The sequence below is a fragment of the Budorcas taxicolor genome, chromosome 10 (genome assembly GCF_023091745.1).
Source record: "Budorcas taxicolor isolate Tak-1 chromosome 10, Takin1.1, whole genome shotgun sequence".
NCBI classification, from domain to species: domain Eukaryota; kingdom Metazoa; phylum Chordata; class Mammalia; order Artiodactyla; family Bovidae; genus Budorcas; species Budorcas taxicolor.
Window position 1 is genome coordinate 29,405,413 of NC_068919.1, and position 19,386 is coordinate 29,424,798.

Here is a 19,386-nt window from a genome sequence, read left to right on the forward strand (position 1 = left end):
GGATCAAAAATCCACACAGAACATCTAGCACAGTAGAGGAAATAGTAATCAAGCCACAATGTGTGTTATTACCATGGTACTTTAGTGACATTTGTATAGTTTAGAAAAATGGCTTGTACACAAAATGTAAATCTCATGAGATTATCAATTAGCATATTATGCCAAACACAGCTCTGCCTGGCCATCACAGGTTTTCCATAAATGTACTTTATATAACTCCAGAGAAGTGTTATCAGTAATATCAATTCATTGTATCTCTAGTAAGTTCATCTCCCTCAAGAGCAGTGTTCCAATTTCCTTAAATGAAGTCCATTCAGTCCAGTTCAGTCGCTCATTCGTGTCCAATCTTTGTGACCCCCATGGACTGTAGCACGCCAGGCATTCCTGTCCATCACCAACTCCTGGAGATTGCTCAGACTCATGTCCATTGAGTCAGTGATGCCATCCAACCATCACATCCTCTATTGTCCCCTTTTCCTCCTGCCTTCAATCTTTCCCAGCTTCAGGGTCTTTTCCAATGAGTCAGTTCTTCCCATCAGGTGGCCAAAGTACTGGAGCTTTAGCTTCAGCATCAGTCTCTCCATTGAATATTCAGGACTGATATCCTTTAGGATGGACTGGTTGGATCTCCTTGCAGTCCTAGGACTCTCAAGAGTCTTTTTCAATGCCATAGTTCAAAAGCATCAATTCTTCCGGTCTCAGCTTTCTTTATGGTCCAACTCTCGCATCCATATATGAATCCTGGAAAAACCATAGCTTTGACTAGATGGACCTTTGTTAGCAAAGTAGTGTCTCTGCTTTTCAATATGCTGTCTAGATTTGTCATAGCTTTTCTTCCAAGGAGCAAGCGTCTTTTAATTTCATGGCTGCAGTCATCATATGCAGTGATTTTGGGGTTGACACTGTGGTGATTCTGCAGTGATTTAAATGAAGTCCATTACATTCACATATTCTGTATTTGAAGGACTAGATCAGGCTATAGTATTAGGGTTTCAATCATGTCTGACTCTTTGTGACTCCCGTGGACTGTGGCCCGCCAGGCATCTCTGTCTATGGAATTCTCCAGGCAAGAATATTGGAGTGGGTTGATGCTTCCTTCTCTAAGATCAAGCTATGACAGGCGGTAAAAATCTGTTTTCCATTACACCTAGGTAGGTGTCTTAGCAACATACTGTTCTGTTTTATGCCCACAAAGAATGAAAAAGCTCTACTGTTTGGAATTTTTCACCTACATAATTCATTAGTAATTATCATCAGAAAAATGATTGGAATGGTAACTATAGACAATAAATCAATAACTGAGTGTAACTATAGTAAATAAACTACTCCTATACTGAACCATCAACTGGAACTTTGTCATTCTGTTGCTTCAGATTGCCCAGGTAAAATCTTCAGATAGAGCTCATATATCAGCAACTTCCATTCTCTGTAGGAAAGAGGTCCAGAGTTTCCTCTCAACATAAGTAGTCAGTATTAGATCTGAGAGGGATGCCTTAAGTGCGTTATTCTCTAGCTCAGAGGGGCTGGCAGGTCACATGACTGCACTCTGCTAGAATTGTAATCTACTTATAAGTGCTTTCCCATCTCCTCTGATACCCTTCATTTCCATTTACAACCTGTTTTGACCCATACCCTTTCCCCTATGATTGGCCCTTCTGGCTCAGTATATGTATTATAAAACCACGAGGGCCGTAAGAACAGCAGTCTTGTTAACACTTCTCCTTGGACTCACTCCAAGGTTGATATTACAGATTTTGACAGATAAAGAATCACAGGACACATGGCCCTGTGTTTAGACATAGGCCTTAATTTACCTCCGTGGGTGAAGCTGTGACATATTCCCAAGAGATAGGCAATGTCAAATTTAGTAGTATTAATATTGCGTTTTCTGCACTGGTAACATTTTCTTTTGGTGCGTGTAACTTTAAGCTCAGGCCTGGGACCAAGAGATCAGGCAAAACAAAACAAAAACCTTGTAAAATGGGAAAAATAGATAGTTGTATACTTAAATCATTCCCCATCACCTCATTCTTACCTTCCAATCCCAGACGCATTCCCAGTAGAATCTTGGCATTGCTTGCTACCATAGTCAATGTTAGCATAAAATAATTTAATTAAGCTAATCATTAAATCCCTTTTTCCTTTCTGGCCATTTTAATTAACTAGTGCATCAATTTCCCGTTTCAGTCTTCAATTATATCGCTGCTCTACGGATGTTAACAAATGTAGCATACCTGTGAGACATTTCTTGTCCATTTCTGTGTATTTATAGCAGTAAAAATGTATACAATGGTCAGATTATACTGAAGTGGGCCAAAGGATGGGGAATTGGCTGCTCCAAACTTTAACCATACTTCCCAATATTGCCTAAGTTAAATCCGGCTCAGGGTTAAACAGGTATCATCCCAGTTAACACTCATTTGCAGCCTCTTGGGGCTTTTGGTAAAGGTCCAATATAGTCTACTTGCCAGCTAATATTCCAGTTCTTGGCTTTGGGAAATTTTATTCACTGCCATGTTTGTTTTCATTTTTAAAATTGGCTTTAAATAAAATACGCCAATTTTAAATTTCAGGAGATATATACAGGCATGCAAGCATCAACATAATTACACAGAATATTTCCACCACTCTAAAAAAGTTAATGAGAAAAGTTGGACGCTGTCATTTTCCCACTCTGCAGTCAGTCCTTTCTCCAACTCCCAGCATCTGGCATCCAGTTACTTACCATGTGTCTATAATTTTCTATTTTTAAAATGTCACATAAATGGAATAATATAATAGGAGCTTACTTGTATCTCACAACTCTCAAATACTTTCTTCTTTGATTAGTAGGTTAATAGAAGTATGTTGGTTAATTTCAAAATGTGGGGTGGGGGTTCTCCAGATACATCTCTGTTAATTTTGTATATTCGGAGATATGTATCTTTTCTCCTATCTTTTCATTTCCCTCCTTCATGCCTCCTTTCTTTTGGATGGCTTGGAAGTTGTTTTTTTTTTTTTTTTTTAACTATGCGGCCCTATGCAAGGTAACTAAGTTGGAAGATCTGTTACTTCCCCCTGAATAGTTTCTTCACTTCTCAAGAGTAAGGTTTTCATGACCTACTCACATATCATCATTTACGCCAATGGATCTGTGTTCAACTTAGTGAATTTTTAAAAATTAGACATATTTATGTAATCAAAACTCAAGTCTGGATTTAGATCATTGCCAGTATCTCCCTAGTCAATACTTGCCCTCCTGGAGATAACAGTTTTCCAGATTCTTAACACTGTAGATGCATTTTTTTCTATTCTTGAATTTTATATGGTTGAATCATACAGAATATGCTCCATATATGTGTGTGTGTGTTAGTCGCTCAGTTGTGTCTGACTCCTTGCAACCCTATAGACTATAGCCTGCCAGGCTCCTCTGTCCATAGAACTCTCCAAGCAAGAGTACTGGAGTGGGTTGCCGTTCCTTTCTCCAGGGGATCTCCCTGTCCCGGCGATCGAACTGGGTCTCCCACATTGTAGGCACATTCCTTACCATTTGAGCCACCAGGGAAGTCCCAATATTATATATACACACACCGAAAAAAGATGATCAGCATCACTCCCGTGTTATCTCTGGGAAAGGGAATGACTGGCAAGAGAAGAGTTGATAGAAAATACAACAAATTTTTCTGTATTGTGAAAATTTACCATATATTGCAAGAATGTTTTCATGTAATACTTATACAATTAAATATTTCTAAATGGCAGGACTGTTCTGAAATCCAATATGGAAATAGTGTTTAAATAAGTCTAAAAACCAGAAATGTCAATAAATACTAATTCGTTAATATGAAAATTTCATGAGTTCACTCACACCTGTAAGACACTGAAGTTATGTAACACAATTATTGGAAATATGTTTCTATACATCCACATAGAGCCAACCCTCATATAAGACTATTCCATAATTTTAGGGCCACAAAACTTTGCTGACACCTTCTCCACCTGGAAAGGTCCTATTGTCCCATTCTTTTGCTTAAAATTTTTTCTTAAAATTAAAGTGTGTGTGTGTTGTGGGGGTGGGGGGGAAGCCTGAACACCTACATTGCGTCATTTATATCTGTATCTTTAGAAGGACTGTGCCACTCAGCAAATCTTTCTTTAATAGTGTTCTCGAGAATAATTTTTGTCTATGTACACCTATAGGCAATCAATAGAAACTATGTGCTATAAATGTTAAAATCAGATCTATACTTTTGTCATTGGAATGTCAGGGACAAATCAACTTGGTTTTATACTTTACCCAAAAGTTTAATACCATTAATCACCATCTCCAACCTTTACAATGAGGCACACACACATACACACACACAAATGAAAAGTAATATCAGTCACAGTAAGGTCATAGGTCTATAGCTCTGTTTTTCTAACAGGTCAGGTTCTCTCAGGGTTATAATCTATTCTATTTTCTAGCAGTATTAGGGGCAGAATATGTACTGTCCAGCGAAGTGTCACATGAACTTCAACATGGAACTATGCAATCTTAGAAAATCTGCAAGTGAGCAACAAAGAAAGTGAGAGCATACTCTGTGTACATTCATAGGGAAACTCAAGGCAAATATATCTGTAGTGAGAATTTCAATCATAAGAGCTGCTGAGCAGCATTTTCTCAAAAATAAGAACACAAAACCATCTCATTTTTTTCTTTTTAACAGCTAAGGAGATCAACTGCATGTTCTCTAAGTAAGGCTTTCCACTAAAGATAACACCTTGATTTCTACAAGAAGAGAGTAGCTTGGTGTTTACCAAGCAGAAATACTATGGAATCTTCCTTTTAACGCTGTTTAAAATGTGAATTTATTTGCAACATCTTCCACAGCTTGAGACCTTGTTATTTCAGAGATCAGCAAGGTATACACTATCAAATGAGGTACATGATTTAGGCTTTGAGAACCCTGAGGCTCCAGGGCATTTACTGTAATAGGCTCATGAAATAAATGAATTGGGCTCAAACCCCATGGTTTCTTGAAAATGAATATAATTATAAAAACTCAAAACAACAAATTAAATGTGTTCACATGTAATATCCATATTTGAATCAGATTACCACCTGCCTGTTGTGTCTATGCTAACCGATCAAATGACACTGTCTCAAACGTGAATTTCTCATTGTCCTCAACAAAAATCCACTACCCAGCATATTTCTGATACCAGAGAGTCAATAATTCTATTGATACTTAGCATTATTCAAGGTGTGTTAAAAAAAAGATAAAAATATCATGTGTTGTGCCAAATATAGATTTTAAAAAGCTTAAAAAAATAATCAATCTATACTTTTTGTTCCCTATGAATCTGAATTCCGTATCTTATAAAAGGAACTTAAATTGAAGGACTACAATATAATGACAGTTGAGAGGCAGTTATATATTTAGGGACAAAAAAGAAAGCCAAAAAAGAAAAAAGACTCACTATTAATCACTTTGGTAAGTAATCAAAAGCCCATTCTAAAACTTACCCTTACTCAATTCCTTTAGCTTATAACTCCACGTTTTTATATTCTAAATCCATCTTCCTTGTCAGTTGTAACTGTTTATTAGTGAACTCAGATTATCTGAGTGGTAACAGACAGCTCCCTTGAAAGTCTGGCTACATACCTAGAGCTGCTACTTTGATGATGATTGCTTGAATGTTAGATGATATCATCTCTTGGAGCAAATCTTCCTGGTTTCTCTGCCAAAGGTAAGCTAAAGGCTGGAGATTAAGCCTTTTACACCTATACAATAATTTAAAAAAAACACATAACATCTTAATGTTCTATATTTAGAGCCATAGCAATTACTTTGATTTTAAACACACTGCTTCTCTCAAGGATTTTAGCATATAAAATACTTTAAAAAGCATGTTTTGCATAATGAAGTTTATGTATATAACATAAACATGTTTAATATCCACAAGCTATGCCTATACAGATAAAAATGAAATCTCTAGGCAGATTAGAAATATTAATTTTAGTAAGACTCTAAGTTTAGAAATCTATGCAAAAAAGCTTCCAAATGCTAACAGATGATTATTCTTGTTTTTAGAACTTCCTTAGGAGTCAAATTGCAAAGCTATGCAAACTAGGAAAATTAATTTATCCTAATAAAATAATCATATTAATTAGGATAAATTTATATCCTAATAAGAGATAATCATATCTTAATAAATAATCAAATACTGATTAAATTTATAGTATCTATGGTTATATGAACTACTCTTATCTGACTTTGAAACTTTTTTTAAAGATTTTGACTCTGAGTGGGTAGAGATAAATTAGAAGTATGAGAGTTAACAGATAAAATTTTTATCTATTATATATATAAAATAGACAAACAACAAGGGTTTACTGTGTAGTACAGGGAACTGGAACTATATTCAATATTTTATAATAACCTATAATGGAAAATAATCTGGAAAAAATATACGACTTTGCTATATACTGAAACTTTGCTATACATACTTTGCTATATACTTTGTTATACTTTGCTATATACCTGAAAATAACATAATAATGTAAATCAAGTATACTTCAAAATAAAAGAGAAAAAAGGTGAAAAGATACTTTAATAAAAACAAGCAAAAAGAATCAAGAATAAGCATAACTATAATGACAACAACAACAAAAAAGAATTCACGTCTGAGTGAAAAGAAAGAAAACAGTAATAACAAAAAGTGCATACACTGAGCACTTAATATGCTGCAAGTATTGTACTACAAATTTTACATTATGGTGCTAGAAGAATTCGGATTTTGGAGTCCAGACAAATCTGAGTTTGAAACCTCCTCCTAAACTCACTAGCTGCATGACTTTAACAAGTCAGAGCTAAGCTTTAGTTTTCTAGTTCATATATAGGGACAAAAATATTTCTTTCCAAAGTTCTTGAGAAGATTACAATATTAGAAAGTGAAGTCAGCTTTTATTCCTCTTTTCTTCACATTCTACATCTAATCTACCACAATGCAGAATACAATCACTCCTCACCAGTACCACTGGTAACATGCTGGTCGGAGCCACTATCTTTCGGCATACAGGATCCTAGTTCCCCAACCAGGGACTGAACCCACACACCTGCAGTGGAAGCAGAGTCTGTGTTTTTTTTTTTTCACTCTTCTTGGCAGAGAATTTTTATTTTTATTTTTTAATATAAATTTATTTATTTTAATTGGAGGCTAATTACTTTACAGCAGAGTCTTAACCACTGGACTGCCAGAGAAGTTTCCATTCTCGCCCTTTAAAAATAATTTTCAATATAATAGTCGGTGTGATCCTTTTAAAACATAAATGGATCGTGGGATTCCTCTGCTCTAAACCCTCCCTTGTCACTCCTAGTAAATAAGCTCTGCAGGGATCCCACCCCAGTTGGCTCTCATACCTCACCTCCCACTATACTCCAACCTGCCCCCCACCCTGCCTGCTCACTCTTGTCTAACATACTTGCCATGTTCCCCACCTTCCTCACTTGCCTCATGCCTTTAGTTAGATATCAGGGAGGATTAATTAATTAAAATTAATATAGATTAACTTAATTAAAAGTAATATAGATAAAAATGTTGTAAAATGCTTGGATAAAATAGGTATTCAATAAACAGTAGAGACAAGTGATTCACTCAAGTCACACTGTAAGTGGCTGAGCTCAAATTTCAAGTAAAAAATATAGCTCTAAGCTCCACCATCCCTAGTGTCAGTAAGGCTTCCTGGATGACTACTCCAGCATACATGGAACACTCTGTCTTGCAGAAAATTCCAATACTTATTAAATGTACCATATATTTGCTCATTTACTCATACATGGTCTTAAGAAACATTAATACCACTTTTTTTTCTTGCACATATACCATGACTTTCAAAGAAATCAAGATGTTCCTTAATGTTGAGACTGTTTTATATAATTTTCTTTTGTAAAATGTCCTGAGCATCTAAACCAATGTTGAGACAATGCTGAGGCATGGTCTTAAGAAATATTAATACCACTTTTTTTTTCTTGCACATATACCTTGACTTTCAAAGAAATCAAGATCTTCCTTAATGTTGAGACTTTTATATAATCTTCTTTTGTAAAATGTCCTGAGCATCTAAATCAATGTTGAGACAATGCTGAGGCAGTTAATAAACATAAAATAACAAAACTGTAACTACCCACGTAACACAAGCATTACAGTTTTTGCTGTCCTATCACCAATATTTAATGTCTACTAACCAAATTTTCCTCTCCACATTTTTGAGGTAAACATTTTTTGGTTGTTTTTTTTTTTTTTGAAGAAAATTTTATTCTTTCCTGGCCTTACTGGAAAATTCTTGGTTGTTTCTTTGGCATCCCTGATCTTTTGAGTATTTTTAGACTTAAGTAAGTCATATTTCTTTGGGGTCTTCCCTGGTGGTGCAGTGGTAAAGAATCTGCCTGACAATGCAGGGGATTCAGGTTTGATCCCTGGGTGGGGAAGATGTCCTGGAGAAGGTAATGGCAACCCACTCCAGTATTCTTCCCTGGAGAATCCCATGGACGGAGGAGCCTGGTGGGCTACAGCTCATGGGGATGCAAAACAGTTGGACATGAGGAGCCTAGTCGGCTACAGTCCGTGGGGTCACACAAAGTCAGACATGACTGCGCGACTTCACTTCATTAGCGACTAAACAACAACGTATTTCTTCACCTATTTAAATTCTTTACCAGTGTAAAATATCATGGTTGAAATAAGTTTCCTCTGTAAATCACTACTGTATTTGAGCATGTGACATCTATTCAATTCATTATATCTCAAAAATATAATGAAGAAATTGCAAATTGGAGAGTGGCTAATTCAAAACTGAGTTTGTAGACCCATGGCTCCCAATAAAGAAAGTTAAGTCACTCAGTTGTGTTGGACTCTTTGCGACCCCATGGACTGTAGCCTACCACGCTCCTCTGTCCATGGGATTTTTCCAGGCAAGAGTACTAGAGTGGGTAGCCATTTCCTTTTCCAGAGGATCTTCCCAACCCAGGGATCAAACCTGGGTCTCCCAAATTGAAGGCAGATGCTTTACCATTTGAGCCAGCAGGGTAGATTAAAAAAATTACTGCAGATGTGATTTTTTTTTTTTTTTTTTTTGGGTGCTGAAACCTGGGAATGAACAGATGTGCTTTATGGTATATAATATGGTTAAACTATTTGTTGAAGTGTACCTGAGACTGCATTTTGAGAAACAGTTTGCCTCCACTTTTGAGTAGCCAATGGGCCCCTCTCTCATGTAGATATAAAGCGGCTTCCCAACAGGAACACATTTTTATTCTCTCCTTAATGCTTTCATAAATAGATGTCAGTCCTACCTACAGTTTGGCTACCCATTAAATCACGTATGTTTGAATTTATTCAAAAGCAAAGATTTTTACACAAAATATTCTCAGAGAATATGACTTAAAACTAGATGAGAATAATATTATTTTTAACATTTGGCTAAGGGATATGCAATCCTTCTCCATCTATAAGTCAGCTGTTCTCAAATGCAGGCAGACAGAACACAAGGAAAATTTTTTCAAAATACACATTACTATCTCACATGGGAGGTGGGGGAGATGGGAGGAGTAACAATCTAATGATTCCTTTAAAGTTGAATGGGTTTTTATAGAAGTATTTCAACCTCATGAATATTCTTTTCTAAGAACTGAGTTTGAAGGACCAAAGAAGATATTTCTTAATATATTTTTCCTTTAAAATATTACTATACTATTTCTATTTGCTCCTGATTTTTATTACAAATGATAATGAGTTAAAAATATTAAAAAGTTATACTATTTCAAATAAGGGAAATTTGAGACTAATACTTCAAAAAAATTTTGCTTCAATTTTTATTATAATTTTTCCTTATGGTAAGTAGATAAGTTTTCTCATGCATAGATATAAGGATAGAAAAAAAAGTAAAACTACAACTTTTGTTACTTAGGGCAATACATTTAGTTTCATGGGACACGTGGCGGTGGTGGTGGTTCAGTCACTAAGTCGTGTCTGACTCTGCGATCCCATGGTCTATAGCCCACCAGGCTCCTCTGTCCATGGGACATGTAGAATGCTATATCTATTTATTATTTGGGTACAATTATTTATTTTTCATTAATTCACATTCTTAATTTACATTTTAAAAATATAAAACAAATAAATGTTCTCTTACACGTTTTCTACTCGAACACGCTGATAGTCAGAGAGTATAGCACCTACTGATATTCCCTCTACTTCTTCTTTCTCCTGAAAATAAAGCAAAACATGTTTAAAAAAATAAATAAGCATGTGGCTCTGTATCATGTTCTGAAAATTATAAATGAATTGTTTCATTTAGAAAACCACCTTGAAATAGAATAATTTACTGAAAATACAATCCACGTTCAGGGGAAAAAAGTATATTAAAAAAATATATGTTTAACTCACCCTCTCAGTTCTGGGGAGAAATAATTATTCTTTTTACCAAAAACCCCAATTACTAGAGACCATTTTCAAAGGAGAAGATAAAGGCAGCACTTCCAAAATGTTTTCTGACTTGATATCCCTTTAAAGATTCACTGATGTTCAACAGAAGTTTCTAAGAAATTTCTATTTAAGGAATTTTTTTCTATTTAAGGAAGTTTTCCCAGATTAAGTAACTTAAAAAAAATTGAACCAGGGGTTCAGTTCAGTCGTTCAGTAGTGTTTGACTCTTTGCGACCCCATGGACTGCAGCATGCCAGGCCTTCCTGTCGATCACCAACTTCCAGAGTTCATTCAGACTCATGTGCATCAAGTCAGTGATACCATCCAACCGTCTCATCCTCTGTCGTCCCTTTCTCCTCCTGCCTTCAATCTTTCCCAGCATCAGGGTCTTTTCAAATGAGTCAGTTTTTCACAACAGGTAGCCAAACTATTGGAGTTTCAGCTTCAGCATCAGTCCTTCCAATGAATATTCAGGACTGATCTCCTTTAGAATGGACTGGTTGGATCTCCTTGTTGTCCATTTAACTCTCAAGAGTCTTCTCCAACACCACAGTTCAAAAGCATCAATTCTTTGGGGTTCAGCTTTCTTCACAGTCCAATTCTCACATCCATACATGACCACTGGAAAAACCACAGCTTTGACTAGACAGACCTTTGTTGGCTGAGTAACATCCCTGCTTTTTAATATGCTGTCTAGGTTGGTCATAACTTTCCTTCCAATGAGCAAGTGTCTTAATTTCATGGCTGCAGTCACCATCTGCAGTGATTTTGGAATTCCCAAAATAAAGTCTCTCACTGTTACCATTGTTTCCCCATCTATTTGCCATGAAGTGATGGGACCGAATACCTTGATCTTAGTTTTCTGAAAGTTGAGTTTTAAGCCAGCTTTTTCACTCTCTTCTTTCACTTTCATCAAGAGGCTCTTTAGTTCTTCTTTGCTTTCTGCCATAAGGGTGGTGTCATCTGCATATCTGAGGTTATTGATATTTCTCCCCAAAATCTGGTTTCCAGCTTGTGTTTCATCCAGCCCAGCATTTCTCATGACATACTCTGCATATAAGTTAAATAAGCAGGGTGACAATATACAGCCTTGACGTACTCCTTTCCTGATTTGGAACCAGTCCATTGTTCCATGTCCAGTTTTAACTATTGCTTCTTGACCTACATACAAGTTTCTCAGGAGGCAGGTCAGGTGGTCTGGTATTTTTGTCTCTTGAAGAATTTTCCAGTTTGTTGTCATCCACGCAGTCAAAGGCTTTGGCATAGTCAATAAAGCAGAAGTAGATGCTTCTCTGGAACTCTCTTGCTTTTTTGATGATCCAATGGATGTTGGCAATTTGATCTCTGGTTCCTCTGCCTTTTCTAAATCCAGCTTCAACACCTGGAAGTTCACAGTTCACATACTGTTGAAGCCTGCCTTGGAGAATTTTGAGCATTACTTTGCTAGGATGTGAGAAGAGTGCAACTGTGAGGTAGTTTGAGCATTCTTTGGCATCGCCTTTCTTTGGGATTGGAATGAAAACTGACCTTTTCCAGTCTTGTGGCCACCGCTGAGTTTTCCCAATCTGCTGGCATATTGAATGCAGTGCTTTCACAGCATCATCTTTCAGGATTTGAAATAGTTCAGCTGGAATTCCATCACCTCCACTAGCTTTGTTCATAGTGATGCTTCCTAAGGCTCACTTGACTCGTTCTAGGTGAGTGATCACACCATCATGATTATCTGGGTCATGAAGATCTATTTTGCACAGCTCTTCTGTCTATTCTTGCCACCTCTTCTTAATATCTTCTGCTTCTGTTAGTTCCATGCCACTTCTGTCCTTTATTGTACCCATCTTTAGATGAAATGTTCCCTTGGTATCTCTAGTTTTCTTGAAGAGAACTCTAGTCTTTCCCTTTCTATTGTTTTCCTGTATTTCTTTGCATTGATCATTGAGGAAGGTGTTCTTATCTCTCCTTGCTATTATTTGGAAATCTGCATTCAAATGGGTGTATCTTTCCTTTTCTCCTTTGCGTTTCACTTCTCTTCTTTTTACAGCTATTTGTAAGACCTACTCAGCAAACAGTTTGCCTTTTTGCATTTTTTTTTCTCAGGGATGATCTTTATCAATGCCTCCTGTACAATGTCATGAACCTCTGTCCATAGTTCATCAGGCACTCTGTGTATCAGATTTAATCCCTTGAATCTATATATCACTTCCACTGTATAACTGTAAGGGATTCCACTGTATAATCATAGGCAATAGTATAAGTAGATGAAGGAATACAATGATTTTAATCTGTATCTTAAAAAAAAAATGACTGGCAGAGGAACATCCAGGAAGTATTGATGATAGAGGACAAAGACATCTCAGATGAGAAGGACACAATAAATTCTTGTCAACAGAGTTACACGTCAGAAAACCCAACACTATATTCAGCAGTATCCCCCAGGGATGAGTGCTAACCTATCTAGCATACCCATTAAAAATGTAATTTCAAATATGATCTAGTTTGCAGATGAAAGCTAGAATGGATTAAAAAGAAAAGAAAATCAATCAAGTACCTAGACGGACAGGGACAACACAGGGATTTGGAAGGACAGGCCCAGGATGAGATTTAATGAAAAGAAGTATAAAATAATACACTAAGGGAAGAATTATACACAACACAGGTATAAATTAGGGAACAGTTATCTAGAAAACAGATATGAAGAAAGTGACTAGTTACTAATAATAAACTGAATAGAAATTCTCTGAATAGGCATAAAAGAAAAGTCATCCTAGACATACGGAGTACAGAAGAAACTACTTCAGAGAGATGACTTCTTTATTAACACTCTGGTCTTTCCAAACTTGTAAATCTACAAAGTACAATAGTGTTTCACATAAAAATAAATATAATACTTTGAGATATTCTAAAATAACCTTGAAAGTCCTAAAACGATACCATAATAAAAAACAAAAATGAACAACAGGAATCTCTCATGTCTTTGAAGATTAAAGCAAATTTAAAATTTCTACTCTAAAATGATAGAGAAATATCTTCCCAAATTTCTTCGAAATAAATAGATTCTCCAGGAAAAGAGCTATTTCCTTTGTTTTCTTATTTCAGCAACTTTGTGAGAACATTTGCTTGTAACCTTTCTCTAACCTTCCTAGCCACTTTATTTTTATAAAAGTCATTGTATTAGTAGAAAAAAGGCAAAATGAAGTGTTTCTCATTACATGCAAATATGGCATAGATCATAGAGTAGTGAGTGATGTTATCAATGAGATCAAAATTTCAGTTATATTTTTATACCCTATATTGTTTATCTGAAGTTCTGTCAAAAGAAAGTATAAGGTCTTAAATATTATATATATGTGTGTGTCTGTGTGTATTTCTCAGTAGATCATGAAAACAAATACCAGTCATTGAAGTTTTTCTTTGCACACTAAGACAAGCCACTTTAAACTAATAATTGACATTTGTTATCTATTTAAAATGGGTTAATGTTCTATAATTCTCATTTATTATTCACCATAACCCCCAAATAATTATTTAATTCCTTTTAGTCTACATGAAGTCTCTGGGATTCTCTTCTATTTCTATCTCTCATTTTCTATTTCATAATATTAAACTAATCAGTTCTAGAATTATATACCCAGCTAAATTTGGCTATTCTTCAATACTAAGCCTACCTAGATAGAAATTATTAGTTACATTTTTTTTCAACAATCATTACTACTACCTATTAGAAATTCAATCCTATTACCTATTTAGCTCTGTGATTTTGAACAAGTTATATTTTAATTTCTCTGTGTCTCAGTTTCCTTATCTATATAGTGAAGATAATTATAGCTCTGTTTTCTAGGGTTATTATGAACACTGAATAAAATAATACAGAAAAATAACAGTGACAAGCATCTAGTAAGCACTTAGTAAATAATTTCTTCTGTTACTATAAATCTTCTTTATTATTACTAGTATTATTCTATAACTATTTCAGTTACTACATCTACTATTACTACTACTACTACCACCACTACTGTTTACTACTGTTGCTGTTGTTGCTGTTAAGTCACTTCAGTCATGTCTGACTCTGTGTGACCCCATAGACGGCAGCCTATCAGGCTCCCCCGTCCCTGGGATTCTCCAGGCAAGAACACTGGAGTGGGTTGCCATTTCCTTCTCCAATGCATGACAGTGAAACGTGAAAGTGAAGTTGCTAAGTCATGTCCGACCCTCCGCGACCCCATGAACTGCAGCCTACCAGGCTCCTCCGTTCATGGGATTTTCTAGGCAGGAGTACTGCAGTGGGGTGCCATTGCCTTCTCCAACTGTTTACTACTACAACTAGATAAAGGCCTAACTTGACAAACAAAGCCCTTCATTTCTGGGCTTTAATCTCTTGCTCATTATTACTTTTTAACAAAGGTTCCCCAACTTGTAATAGTTTTATGTGTCAATATGACTAGGCTAAGGAGTACCTAGATTGCTGATAAAACATCATTTCTGTGAGGATGTTTCTGGAAGAGATTTTGAAATGGTAGACTGGGTAAGGAAGATAGCCCTAACCTATGCAGGTGAGCATCGTCCAATCTCTTAAGGGCCTGAATAGAACAAAAAAGTAGAGGAACAGCATATTTATTTGCTTGAGCTGGGACATCCACCTGTCCTCAGACATCAGTGTTCCTGGTTCTAGGGCTTTTGGACTCAGACTGAGATTTCCAACATTGATCCCCTTGTTCTCAGGCTTTTGGGTTTGGATTGGAACTATATCACTAGGTTTTTAGGCTCCCAGCCTGCCAGTGGCACAGCATGGGACTTCTCAGCTTCCATAATCAGATGAACTAATCCTTCAAAACAAATCTCTTTCCAAATATCTTTATATATTCTATTGGTCCTGTTTCTCTGGAGAATCCTGACTAATACACAACCCTTGACAACCAACTCTACAGTCCAGTTACAAACTTTTCAAACCTAGTGAGCCTTGAATAATCCAAAGATTAAGTAAGACTTTTGCTGAATCCTTATCATTCAGAACATACTACTAATTTTGAAGAAAGGCAAAATAGATCTTTAAAAGGTAAAAATCTAGCAGATAGTCAATCTACTCTGTAGAAAATACAGAGCTAAGCTCAGGTCCTAATCTGTGACTCATATAATTTGGGGAAAAAGTTGGTAAATTAACAATGTGTGTGTTCTTCCTACAAGTCATTGCACCCTCAGGGTCATATACTGAGTCCTCTTCTCACTCTGTGCTCTGCTTCTTGAGGTTGTTTGTTTCTGTGGCCTCAAGTTCTCCTACATGCTGATAGCACCTCCATCTTTGTTTAAACTCTCTTGAGTACCAGAGTACAGCTGTTCCTTGGTATGTGAGGAGGATTGATTCCAGGACCCCACTGTGGATACCAAAATCCTAGGACATTCAAGTCTCTTATATAAAATGGTGCAGCATTTAGATATAACATACACACATTCTCTCTAAAGAGAGAATACCTTAATAAAACAATGTACATGTCATGTAATAGTTATAAATACAATGACTAGATTAGCCAAGCAGACATCACAAGCTTATTTGTTGCTTAGATCACTGTTTTCCACAATTTTGTCAATATGAAGCACAACTGCAAGGCTGCTGGGGAGCTAGTCCAGGCAGCTATCTGACCTACCTCACCAACTGTAACAACAGACAGAGTAAAAATGTTAGTTGCTCAGTCATGTCCAGATTCTTTGTGACCCCATGGACTATAGCCCACCAAGCTCCTCTGTCCATGTGATTCTCCAGGCAAGAATACTGGAGCAGGTTGCCATTTGCTTCTCCAGGGGATCTTCCTGACCCAGGGATTGAACCCAAGTCTCCCACATTAAAGGCAGATTCTTTACTCTCTGAGCCAACAGGGAAGGGTACAATAGAGAGGTCACTTGCAAAAACAGACACATACACATAAACTGGTACAAAACATAGCTTCATTATTATTATTTGTACACCTAACTTGTATGTTCAGAAAGGACAAATATATCAATATATCAATACTCTTGTTTAAGAATCCAATGTCTGATTACAGAGGGTCAGATGTGCTTCTCAGAATATATTTTTAAATTCTGGAGACCAGAAATAGAACAAATCGTAATAATGCTTAATTCTGAATACTAATTCATTTTTGCTATTTTATTTCTAACTTTATATTTCCTCAAACATTTTTGCAATGTATTTACCTTTTCAATTAGGGGAAAATTTATTAAAACCCATATATGCATATATGTACTCATCCTATGAGCTGGTAAGCTGGCAGACAAAATTATTCATGTGTTTATTATGCAGCAATTTATAAAGGCTTATTGTGTGACAGGTCCTACACCAGGAAGGCTGAAACACATTTGAAAAAAGCACAGAGGTTAACCTTAAGCAATTAAACTCTAGTTGTGAGGGATGCAGGAGAATGGACACACTGAGAAATTAAGTAAAATAAGTGACATAAATCCATACAGAGTATAATGGAACACAAAGGAAAGAATCTTTCTTGGCGGATGAGATTAGAAAATACTTTAAAAAAATGTAATTGAAATAGATGCATGTATCTCAATGTTCGTTGCAGTACTTTTTACAATAGCTAGGACATGGAAGCAACCTAGATGCCCATCAACAGATGAATGGATACAGAAATTGTGGTATATATATAGAGTGGAATATTATTTAGCTATAAAAAAGAATGCATTTGACTCAGTCCTAATGAGGTGGATGAATCTAGAGCCTATTATACAGAGTGAAGTAAGTTAGAAAGAGAAAGACAAATATTGTATATTAATGCACGCATATGGAATCTAGAAAGAAGTACTGATGAACCTATTTTCAGGAAAACAATTGAGATGCAGATATAGAGAACAGACTTGTAGACACAATGAGGGAAGGCGAGGGTGGGACAAATTGATGGAAAGTATGGAAACATATACAAAACTATATTTTATATAGATAGCAAGTGGGAATTTTCTGTGTGACACAGGAAGCTCAATCTAGTGCTTTGTGACAAACTTAAAGGGGTGGGAGATTGGAGGGGGATTCAGAAGGGAGGGGACATATGTATACCTGTGGCTGATTCAAGTTGATGTATGGCAGAAACCAACATAATATTGTAAAGCAATTATCCTTTAAAAAAAAATTATATTCCAAACATGCAACAGTCAGAAATGTTGATTCTTTGCCCTTTCTGATCATAAGAAAACAGATAACATCTTCTACTGTCTTCCTCCTTCAAATAGGATTTGTGTACAAAATCCACCAAATTTTTTTCTTCAAAGAAACAAACCTGGTTATAAAAAGGAATGTGCATAATTTATCAGCTAACAAATCAACATATAACTATTTATCTCCATTTGGTATTTGATTGTGTGGTCAAATCTTCTATAGCAAACAGTAATCAATAATCATAAAAAAAAAAATAGAACATGTCAATCTGTTAGGGCCACAGAAGTGGGTCTTGTGCCAACCTGGCACCTTTGTTCTGTAACTCCTGGGATGCTTACTGCTTTTGTCTTGGGCCTGGTTCTCTGGAAAGTAAGAGTCCTCTGCTGGGTGAAAAGCTGCCCTGAGGGCTCCATGTAGCGTATATGGGCCCAGTTCAGGCCTGGTCCAAGGTTTTGTATCAGGTTGGGGCTGTATAAAATTATTAGACTTGTCCATGTATAACCTAGTCCCAAAGTCTTATTAACTACTAAGCCTTATCTGCGTCTTTTAAAATCAAGACCCTAAGGCATCAGGAACACAGACACACAAGGACAGAAATCGACTTTTACTATGAAATGTACCTAGTGTGTCCTCATTTACATGCAAAGCTCTACCAGGCAACAGTTAAAAGGTACCAATTCAGAGACTGGGATGAAGACAGCATACCCTCAGTCATATGGTAGCAGTGAAAATTACAAGTTTAGAAGGGGGGTTTAAAGGTAGAAATTTAGACCCAAATTAGATTTATTCACTCAATATTCACTTATCTTCATACTGAGAAGTTGATTCACAAAGCCAACAACATAAATTTTTCAACCAACTTTTAAAATGCAACTTCTATAAATGAGGATTATTATTTTTTATGTTTTTTAAACAGCTCTAGCTTTATTGAGATATAATTGACAAATAAAATTGTAAGATGTTTAAAATGTGCAATGTGATGAAAACAAGCTGTCCCGTTTTACAAATGAAAACTAGGCCTATTTATTCCAAAGACGAGAAGATATCTTGCATTTATCGGGGATATTATTTTCTTTGAAAAATGCTTCAGTTACCAGTACTATTCTGTTAATGAGTTCCTGCCTGTTGAGAAAAAAATGATCTGTTGAATTTAAAATGTTTTTCATCTGAAAGGCATTCTAACATTTTTAATATGAACCATTCATTAAAGAAGAACACTTGCATTATAGCTCTGAGTGGTGATATTTGGACTTCTGGCAACGTGACATTATTAAATAAGAAACATTTGTGAATGCCAATGATATTCTGGGGACTGGATAATGAAACAAGAAATTTATGTGGCCAGTAAAGCACTAGATGATTTTTCCTTAAACTTTTAATTCTTCAGAGAATTACACAAGTCCATGTTAAGAAAAATAGCCACAGAAATGAATACTCTTTTACATGAAATAATTCTGAAAGTGACACTGAGAATTGCCAAGAGATATATTCAGGCATCTGACTAAAATTTTTGTTCGACTTCTTATTGTTTTTCTTAGTATCATCAATATAAACCATTTCCAAAATGGAAAATGATCACCATCTGGAGTTCTGCCATTAAACAGTAAGCTCATGACGGAGTACTAGGTCACTAATTTGTAACATTATTATCTCCCTTTGTGAGCTTTCTCAATTAAACAGGGAAAAAGTTGTTAAGGAAATCATTTGACAAAGAAACTGTAGATTATCATAATCATTTGTCATTTATTTCCATTTTAAAACTAAAGTGATTTCTTTTACTTTTGAGT

The 19,386-nt window shown here is 35.9% G+C and overlaps 1 protein-coding gene across 1 annotated transcript in view; it reads right to left on the reverse strand.

Moving 5' to 3' along the window:
* Positions 1-19,386, reverse strand: part of DPH6 (diphthamine biosynthesis 6) — a 199,064-nt gene that overhangs the window by 74,691 nt on the left and 104,987 nt on the right. Inside the window, exons 4-5 of the mRNA XM_052646951.1 lie at positions 10,157-10,230; positions 5,628-5,746 (exon numbers count right to left, since the gene is read on the reverse strand). Of these exons, the coding sequence (XP_052502911.1) occupies positions 5,628-5,746; positions 10,157-10,230 (193 nt within the window). The remainder of the gene's footprint in view (positions 1-5,627; positions 5,747-10,156; positions 10,231-19,386) is intronic.